At 37.9% G+C, this 10399-nt stretch overlaps 1 protein-coding gene across 5 annotated transcripts; it reads right to left on the bottom strand.

Moving 5' to 3' along the window:
* Window positions 1–585: 585 nt before the first annotated feature.
* LOC111251940 (cytochrome P450 2H1-like) lies at window positions 586–10361 on the bottom strand. 5 transcript variants are annotated; one of them, XM_086991360.1, is made up of 10 exons: window positions 9188–9230; window positions 7575–7720; window positions 4362–4498; window positions 4056–4165; window positions 2990–3279; window positions 2597–2700; window positions 2324–2448; window positions 1716–1846; window positions 1191–1375; window positions 586–913 (listed from the first exon to the last, which is right to left on the bottom strand). In XM_086991360.1, exons 3-10 carry the CDS (start codon window positions 4396–4398, stop codon window positions 735–737), a joined length of 1161 nt encoding a protein of 386 aa, XP_086847486.1. In that variant the 5' UTR covers window positions 4399–4498; window positions 7575–7720; window positions 9188–9230; the 3' UTR covers window positions 586–734. The 5 variants fall into 5 exon arrangements, with proteins under 5 accessions (XP_086847486.1, XP_086847485.1, XP_086847488.1 ...); XM_086991359.1 differs by lacking the exon at window positions 9188–9230 and adding an exon at window positions 8788–9105; XM_086991362.1 differs by lacking the exons at window positions 7575–7720; window positions 9188–9230 and adding an exon at window positions 10343–10361.
* Window positions 10362–10399: the final 38 nt, after the last annotated feature.

The raw sequence follows: 10399 nt of genomic DNA, 5'->3' as shown, positions 1-10399 counted from the left end.
AATTTAGCTTACTTGCGTACTATGGATATAGCACGACAGAAAATAATAAATTTTGGCACTCGATCTAGAATAATCACGAATAGATCAAACGGAACGTCGAAGAGTGTTATCGTTTCTGACAAAATTCTATTTACAGAAATGGGCATAAATATACTGAGCTAGAAATACCGCATTGCCTTTAACGATGTTGATTTTTTTCTCAGTAAATTCCGACCCCCTTCTACACGTACGTACATTCAGTCATCAATGACAACGGCGAGAACAATTACATTCTAGTGAATAATTCTATTGCTTAACTCAGCAAATGCATGAAGTGGAGAATTTAGCCTGTGGTAAAAAGGTCCCGGTAGGCACCTTTTTTTTGTGAAAACAGGTATAAACAGCTACTTGAATGGATAGATTCCTTACATCAAGCTCCACCATGTTAACTACTGGCTGCATTTTTGTCATAATTAATTTTGCCTGATGTTTCCTGTTCTATCCGATACAAAATCTACTATATCAGCCAACTTAAAATATATACAAAAATATTTCACCGTATAATCATCCTATAAGTTTCGCTACCATCGAAATGCTAAAACACACTTTAATAACAAACAAATATATCTGAATTTTATTGTGTATCTTGTTATTTGACAGCAATTTTAAATGTTTTGCTAATTAGCCAAGTTTGTTTTTAGCGAAAGTCAATTTCAGGCGTAACGCCGTAGGAAGCCGTCAGTATTAGCAGTGGTTCAAGATCTGCTAATAAATACCAATGATTGCTGAATAGGTTCTGAGAAAAACTCGTCTGTAGTCGCGAGCTTTATGTCGGCCCCTTTTGGAGCTTCGATCCGAAATCGCTGCAGAATGGTAGTAAAATAGAGGAACGTTTCAAACGTTGCGAAAGCTTCACCAGAACATGCGCGTTTTCCTAAAAGATAAAAGCCACTTTTTAATCTAATGTGTTAAACTTAGTTAGACGCTACTATCTGTATCGTCGAATCTTTCGATGGCGATGACAAAAATACTCCCGGAACTTTACATCTGAACACCAACAGAACAGGCGCAGTACTCTGCGTTTACGCTGTTGACATTGCAAAGTCCTTTTGGACCTTAAAGCCTTCTATTATAATAATCCTTTAAACACTTTCTAGAATTTTTTTTGTTAGTTACGTTCTACCGTGTCGTGGCGTTCTATAGAAACTTACCAATAGCGAAAGGGATGACGGCATTGGACCGGATGAACCTACCCCCGACGTCGATAAACCGGCTGGGATTAAACTCGTAAGGATTTTCAAACACCGTTGGATCGACGTGCACACTATCGATATTGTAAATGACCACCGTGTTTTTAGGAATATCATAACCACACAGCTTAGTGTCACGCAGCGACCTGTATGCCACCAGGTATAGAAGGTTTAGATTGCTTTCATTTATACTAAACAAGGCTTTGTATCGCGGTTCATTCCACGATTGAAATTTGTCCTCCGTGGCTAACGGTGCGTGAATCTTTCTAATCTCAGCTAAAAGATTCACCAAGCAGCATTTATTTCTCAAAAAGCTATTAACGTTTTAATATAACTACGTAACGTTTACTGAATCTAGAATCCCTGTTCCTAGACGTAAACGCGCCGAACACTAGGTAATCAACAGCTTCAGAACAGCTGCAATTTCTACCCAACTGTATTAAATATAATCTGTATCAAATCGGTTTAACGCTTAAGGTGCTGTACCTTCGGAAAATTCCCAGTGGCAAAATCGAGAAGATACGATGCCTTTCTTGAATAAAGGCATTGACAAGGTGCAGTTTGTCCTTGTCGACCCAACTTGGTAGTCGGGCATCACCCACAACATGAATGATCTCCTATGGGAAATCAAAATTGATTAGAACGTTGAAGAGAGAAAGGCCCATTTCGAATACACGTGAACTATATTTATATCAAGAGGACGCATCTGATTGCCGAGATACTTTAGTAAATTTTTCATTCCAGCTCGGCCGAATCGCCGTGCGTTACCTATTTGTACATTTATTTTTGACCTCGCCTATTTATTATTTGAAAGTATTGATAGCATCATTCAGAAGCGATCACAATTGTCCTACGATAGCAAATATGCCGACATCTTACATTAAACGGGCGTTGATTTATACGTCACACTCAAAGCGTGGCCACAAACGTTTGCAACATAATTATACCACAATTTAAAGATCCTGTAACTCCACGAATTTAACCTCGCTTTTCTTTCCAGGTACACGAGCCAATGAAAGATTATATAAACAGCAGGTTGAAAAGAAAATCTTCGTTATTCATTTAGAAGATATTGAACATATTGGCATCCGTACTTGAAACATCTGCTCCTGCAGGTGGGGGTATGCAGCGCATAGCTGCAATAGATATTCTATAGAAACCCTTGTCGTGTTGCTGCCGGCCGCAAAAAAAACGAAGCACGTTCCTCGAACAACTCGAGCTATGGGAGAGACCATTACCGAAAGATTTTGTTTGATTAGCAGTAATAAACAATGGCACTTTATACCTTCGGTGATTGATAGATGATTTATCTAAACTCTATTTTGATATGCATACGCCAAACTAATTACAATTCGAATAGAACTTACATGTGTAAAGTTCGGGATCCTCTTTCTGCTTTGCAAGAAGATGATCGAGGAAATCTCTTTTATAGCCGCCATCGAAGTTTTCGGCATGGCTTTCAACTTCCGCTCTAGCAGAGAAGAAGCAATACACATCAGAGGTACTTTCAGCATCCACCTAAATTTGCTTTAAAGTACTGATAGTAACTTAACAAAACTGGCATACGTTTGCTTCGAAACAATATATTATGAAGCACTATTTACTGCTGTCCCGACACTAACTAGCTAAGTATCGGCTTCGTGCTCCAAATTATCGTCGGCGTCGCCTTTTTGATAATAAGTTTCTACATTAAAAAATCGCTATACCATCTAAGAATCTGTATGCCGAATAGCATTTTACTTAGATGGCATTTTACTTACGTAAATGCCGTATCCGCGATGCTAGCAAATTCAAGTAATTTTTTTACTTGTTTGATGCCTATGAAGGTCATCAACTTCATCAACAAAGGAACAAAGCTAAAAACAAAAAGGTAGGACGTAGTTTCAATGAAGCCGAGGAGGAACTTGTTGAAGCTTTTCCATCGAGGGTGGCGGTCGCCAAACACCAGAGTGGCAATATTATTAGACACAGATGCTAGAAGAGTATTCCGTGGCTCGTACGGAATTCCTTGCGTCCGTCCGATAACATCTAAGAAGTACCCAATCTCCTCCTGTTTGGATGAGATAGTAGATGCCTTGACTTTAATTGAGACGTGTGATTTACATACACAACATAAGACACAGTATTCTGTGTTTTTTAATTAAGTCGACGCAAAAGCCCTAGATATGTGATTAAACCATGATCTTAACGATTCGCTCTAGACCGTAATGGCAGCTCTTAGACAACTTTATGTATAAAAAAAATTACTTTGGAAGGTATATTTTGACTTTAAGATTGGCACTTCGATTCTGGCACTCCCGGATACGTTATATTGACCTCGATCAGCATGAACTTTTTTAGATGTATAGTTTAAAACGAATTTGCAGGTAGCTCTGGGCAGTTGGTACGAAGTACTTGAAGACATTATTTTTATCACTATTTTAAAAAATTACAAAATTGTAAAAAGCTGAGCGGTCTATAGAATAAACAGCTCCTCTTATTTTATCGCAACTGAAACCATTGTAACTGATTACAGGGTGAAAGAGTTACATATCTTACTACGTAGTAAGCCCGAATGTGTACCTATAGTATTGTATTTAATATCAGCCATCCTGTGGGTGTAGAAAAGACAACACCAGATTTATAACTGTTCATTTAGCGGGACCGTTATATACTTTGACTTCAAAAATGTATACATTTCGATTTTGACTTTCCCAAACACTCTCCTATATAGTAGATGCTTTGTTTGATATATATATATATATATATAACAACAAGTGTTTACCTTAGTTCCTACGCACCGACATAACCGTGGAAAATAGCTTCATTAAATTTTGTAAAACTTACCTGAATCCTTTTTTCAATTAAAAGAGTTTTGCCAAAGCCGAGATCTCTTAATGTGTGTACCGAGTAGTTTCGAATTGCCTTCCAACGTGGGCCTTCCATTGTAACGAAAGCTGTAGCACATAAGACATTTTGTTTATATCTTTGAACACCCTGATTATGCGGTACTAACCATTATTTACATTTATCCTGTCAAAGACAAACCAATTAGTCTAGAAAAATTACTTGGCATATTTCTTGGCAATATGCCAATCTCTTTCGAGTAATAAACCCGGGAAACAATTTCGCAGATGAGTTGGATGTACTAACGATCAGCTTTTATAAGCTCTTGAAGTCGATTAAACATGGCGTTCTTTGGCCTGCCGAGAAGGTCATCGTTCTTAAGAGCTTCCTTTACTCCAGTTGACCCATTGACCACAACGACGTCGACCCAGCCAACCCGTACTCTATACATATTCAACGAAACAGTGAGAACAGTAAAACACAAAAGACTAATGTTTTAGTAAAACGTCTAGGGATAATATTGAACATTTGATGAGATTTATTAATTGAAGTAGTTACTAGCAAGGTGTAAGCGCAAGTGGGTAACGTGTCTGATACCTAAAATTAATGTTACGTGGTAAAATACGTTGACATTTTGACGTCGATACACTTCGTTCCGTGTTTGAAACCGGCTATGTGAAGTAATACCTAACGGATCAGGTACCAGACGAAAGGAACTTAATACGAAGTTGATGAACAAGATTAGGGATTTTAAAAATGGAAACGTATTTCTCATAAAATTTATCGATCGTATACAAATGTTTTGAAGCGCCCTTAAGCCTCATATATATTAGTTTCGTGTTATCAATGCTGTAAATCCTCTTCATTTGGTTCTGCAAAACGCATTTCATCTCTTTTCCATAATTTTTTACAGTATTAGCACTCTGTGATTATCTGGAATTTTTCCTACCTAACTCTTCTTTCGAGCATGCACCTGTACTATCTTTATAAATGGGTGACTCTGAAAATTCTCTAATATCTAGAAGAACCTAGCTGATGTGTCAGCTCACCTAAAAATATATAGAACAATCTGACCCACTGCATTTAATGATTGGAAGGCTATCCGACGTACAGCTTACCTCTCTGACTCGATACTCGATGCAATTGTCTTTTTGAAAATGTATATAGAAAACGTATAGATGCAACCGTGATTCTAGCTATAATGAGACCAGAGGATCAAATCTTGTTTTCTTTTAAGTAGCGTCCTTAGTTCGAATCTCAAAAGAGACACGCTTGTCACGTTCTAGAGGTGAGCCGTGTGATTTCATGCTAATCGCTCGATTTACAAATACATCCATTAACGTTGAAATTAGATCCGGCAATTAACTTGAAATTCAGAAACTGCCTCATATACATATTATGTCAAGGAACTTCATTCCCTAAATTTGTTACATGTCGCAAACGGGTATTCTATGGAAAATATGTAGCAGAATATCTGATATGCGATGAACTGATTCAATATGAATTCGCGAGCTAATGAGCCAATAAATCAAATCCTTAAAAAAACTTTATGATTTTTAGATTGTAGCGTTAGTTGTAGGCAATGCTTGATGAAGTCGTGCTATCCTTATATGGCGTGCTAATAGTGCCCAATTTTTCCGGTTGATCACCCGAAGTGTTATCTGCTTCACAGCAGTAACACCTACTAGCAACAAAGCTTCTAATTTTTTTTAGGATTACTTGAGTTTATCACCACCACCGCCGCCGCCGCTTAAGTCTACCATAGAACGCACTCATACCAGGAAATAATCCAGCTAGAAACGACCAGCCAGAAATGACCATCGGCAATGAGTTGCTGTCTATCCTAGACGAAATATCGGATTAGGAAAGGCAAGGGTTTTTTTCCATGGGGGCTGAAAAAACACGGTTCGAGCTTTGCGATGTGACCCATATGTCCAAGTCTCTTTAAGCTTCTCGAGGTATTAGGGGGGAATATTGCGGTGGGGAGTCACTAATGATTTATCTAGATATTTCTGATCCGATAAAGTCGCTTTCTAATGACCTCCGTGCTCAAAATTGTCGCTTTATACACCTAAATACGTTTATCGTTTTTTTGTAAAACTATTGCAACCACATTTGCACAATGTCCAACAGAAGCTCGTTATATAGGCGCATCCGCGATTTCAGCGTTCAGAATAGCGGCTTATCCATATCTAATAAGTTAATAGCGACCATATTTCTACGATGTATCTCAGTGACACCAGGTGAAGCCCATTGCTTACCCATCAAGTTTACGGTCCTTTTTTTGGACTTAGATCCCTTGAATAGGCAGTAAAGTATCGTTTTTGGAGCGCAACATATATTGTACCCTACGTTTGGATTAAGTGTAGTGTTGCAGTGTAGGTCTTGATCGAGATACATTTGTCCTTTACTATGAAGACATATGACACATAGATAGTTCGCGTGATTCCATTTTTTCTTGAATACTGTTTATGCTTCGAGCTCTATGTTCGGTACTGCTGCTAGACGTTATTCTGGATTCCCACATGAAATGAAGCGTATGCACGATCGAGCGCGAACCCAGACCTTCTCACATGTTTCTACGTCTACTACGTAACCGTTCAAGTTGTCATCGTACAACGACTAGGGCGACACCAAGTGTCTGAAACTCGATTTCTACCTACGTGTAGACAGACGCAAGCTTTCACCGTTGAAATGACTGTTTTCTCGAACTATAGAATAACATGTTAACGTAGTCCACGAATCAGATTATAAATATGCTATTCAATAATGATGTGTAAAATATAACATGTCACCTAAATTGGCATTGGACATCGCCTTGAAAAACCAAAGCCCAGATTTCTAGAAACTATACCGAATCGACTAAAGCAACCCGTGACTCAAAAGTGTGGGTAAAGTATCTTCTTTTCAACGTGGTCAGATAATATGTAAAAGGTAAATAATCATGGACTGTTTAAAAGCGAACTGCAAATGGATGCAGACATTTCGCTGAACCAAAATTTATATCTATCAATGATCTGTAAGTAGTAGTTAAGCAGTGCAAAACTAGTTGTACTTATACTGCTTTAGATGACGATAGGAATAATGGTTGGCAGAGGAGAACTATTTTTAGATATTTGCTGCCTGCTAAGTAGACTGAATAAGAAGAACACGCAGAAGTAAGCCAACGAAAACTTCAATGGAAAGTATAAAACGATCACCGTCGACACATATCTTTCAGTAAAGAAGTAGCGTGTGCCGTGTAGCTACGTCTGTCGATATATAGATGAAAAGCATGCAGACATATAAAACTGTCCGAACGATCGAGCCGGGCATGCTTAGGGTCGAGTCGCATTTCGAAAACACTAAGTCTGCATGAGTTGTGTTTTTGTCACCGATGCGGTTATTTTGGACGTCTTTGACTCGCGTCTCTGGGAATCGTATGTGTGAAGTATTACAATATTGGAAATAATCGTAGGTATGTATTTTCATCTACAAAACGTTTGAATTCAATTATTTAATTGAGCTTCACAGATTTACCTGAAGATGGGTCCACTTTTCTTACATATATTTTTAGCCTGTGCGATGTAGTTTCTATTCCATAGTATAAACGGCACGACTCCAATGACGGGAAATCCGTAATAACCTGGTGGCAAATTTTTTTCTTCTCCAATAAATCCGTGCCACTGAGCCCAGTGCACCGCCAAGAAAACAGTCAGAAACAAGATACACAGCTCCAAATACATAATGACGTTCACCTTGTCGTTGTGTCCCGTGTCGTCAACAGGGTATAAGTTCGAAAAATATACTTTTCCTATTTAATCAATCTCTATTGCAGCGATCCTATGAGATCCTCAACACGAGAAAGACATTTTTGTTGTCCAAGTGAGTGCTTAGTAGCAGAGGAGTAGATATACAGGTATGTTGACCTTCAAAAGTAGCAAGGATTATTCCAGCTTATTGTCGATAGCTCGATATATTCACTGTAAATAGCACCCAAGACGCCTTTGGGAAAAAGGAAGAAGGCACTAGCAAAAGCTAGTGACAAGGTCGATTTTGCATAACTAGTCACAAAAAAATAAGGACACATGTGACAGTTTTGGCAGAAATCGTACGACCTCTCTATCTTGGCTCCTCAGAAAACAATGGACTTCGTAATTTTAATAATTCGTTGCTATCTGTTTATACTATTTGCAAAGATAAAATCAGCGGAAAGGACGCTGCTGGTTAAGTTAGCGGTTTCTTTGGATATTTTCGATTGCATATATATGATATGATTCACGTCTATCGGAAACAGCTTACGCTTGTATGCCACGACGACTCAGAATACGAACCAGAGCTAGCAATATACATGTTTGCAACGGTATAAAGAGTGACAAATGAAATAACTAGGTATATTCAATATTGTTATATTGAAACGTGACAGCTGTTGATCCTATATTTCAACATAACGTTATTCTATATAGACATACTATTTGACGAGACTTCTCTTTTAAATTTCACGACACTTTTAAATTTAAGACCATTCTCCTCATTATTGGCATTGAGTCTTGTAGACGGCAGGTTGTAGTGAGTCATGGAAGACCGCAATATTTGGCTAACTTAGAAATATGAATTTCATCTTGGAACTACAGCGACAGAGACCGCTTACCTTACAAGTGTCATATTCGGTAAAAATTGTACGACTAAAAGCTCCGTGAATCGTTGGTTTCGGAAGAAAATCCTAAATTCGCAAATGTAAAGGCCGACCTACCTCAGAATGCGCGGGTGTTAGCAATCATCTTTGGTTTAAGTAAAAACACCGTACTTGTTCTCCTCAATCAAATGATAACATAAAAAAAATTGCACGACTGAGTACCGCATGCTTTGGACAAGAATCGTGCTGGTTCGTCAATTGCGACAATATGTATTATTAAGAATCATGAAACAACTTCGCATTAGGGAGCCCAGATTAGTAAACAAAGCTAAACTACCCCTATTTCACGACAACGGTCCACTTCGCAAGAATCCATATCGCAAGAATCACTACAGGAGTTACAATTGGAAACCCCGCTAGGCATTGTCATCAGAGATTAGTATTTTTTTTTTTTTCAGAATGCCTACAACTTCTCAATAGAAAAATCATTCAAATTTCAACGTGATATCGAGATTACTTAAGAGTTCACAGACGTCAGCACCAAAGAATTCGATAACATCGGGGTAAATAAGTTACATCCAAATGACAGAAAGCCATAGGTCAAGGTCCAATAAAACTCATCCCGACTGTCTTTTCGTGAAGGGTAGGTCCTTAACGCAATATTAAAGAGGTGGTCGCGAAAAACCAGCATTGAGCTCCATAACTACATATATTTAGAAGAAAGAATATATATATATATATATATATATATATATATATATATATATATATATAGGAAAGTATCAGCAGTCTTGGTCATAATCCAATCTCACATGGGCCAGTGGACCATACAAGTTCTGACTCTTAGAGCAGCCTAATTTTTGCGCTAAAGGGATGTGATATCTATATATTTTTTGAGTTTTAAAGTCCGAAGTCGCCGTTGGGCATTCTATCAGGTGGCTGGCTCTCGGTACGAAACGAAATTTGTCGAGTTCGAACCGAGTTATAAATACTTTCGTTGGACAAAGATGAAATTATCCTAATGGTGTAACACTTTTATATAACAGTAATAACTTGTTCCTTATTTTTCTTTAGGTTCTTCAGCCATCGCCGAGTAACGTCGCGACTCCTTAATATGTTTAAAAACCGTAAACCTTTCTTTGCACGAATAGGTGCTCCGTTAGTTCGCCTAGCAATTGGTGTACTATGCACAGCTGTTCACATAAACTAGGTAAACGTCAGAGTTCATTACTATTCAAGCTATAAAATAATTGGATCTTTTGTCCTTTACAATCGTAAATTCTCTAAGGAAACAAGCATTTTATGAACTAAGAACGTGTATGTGTGCATTGATATCTTTGTGAAATAATATATGACACGGAGATATTTATAGTTATCTTTCGGTAACTTTGCTTAACGCTATTTATGTTCAACATTTCAATAAAAAGACATCAAAATAAAATAATGTAGAAAACGTACGTGCTTTTGTTCGAAAACCGCACTCTAAACTACTCATTGTACTTTCGTTTATAATGTTACAATTATATATACCATTTGATATATGGCGCTGTATATGAATACGCGATTCAAGTTTATTTCTACCATTTTTTGATCGAGTGTACCATATGCAGCAGCGCCACTCTGTCCATTGTTTAGGACTGTTTACAACACGCACACACATATATATATATACCATTTATGACTCAATCCGCGGAACAACTTAACCTACGAACATCTCCACATGGCTAGT

Source organism: Varroa destructor, unplaced genomic scaffold (assembly GCF_002443255.2).
Source record: "Varroa destructor unplaced genomic scaffold, Vdes_3.0 BEIS01000005.1, whole genome shotgun sequence".
Lineage (NCBI taxonomy): Eukaryota > Metazoa > Arthropoda > Arachnida > Mesostigmata > Varroidae > Varroa > Varroa destructor.
The sequence above is the reverse complement of the archived record's forward strand: the minus strand, read 5'-3'. Positions and strand labels throughout refer to the sequence as shown.

What these genes read in the sequence shown, in the direction of transcription:
- LOC111251940 (XM_022809093.2), bottom strand. Translation starts at nt 7,780, where the DNA reads ATGTATTTGGAGCTGTGTATCTTGTTTCTGACTGTTTTCTTGGCGGTG. An exon ending in AGAGCTTATAAAAGCTGATC is followed by an intron (nt 4,166 to 4,361) that starts GTTAGTACATCC and finishes TATGTGCTACAG; the next exon opens with CTTTCGTTACAATGGAAGGC. An exon ending in ATCGCGGATACGGCATTTAC is followed by an intron (nt 2,701 to 2,989) that starts GTAAGTAAAATG and finishes CTTCTCTGCTAG; the next exon opens with AGCGGAAGTTGAAAGCCATG.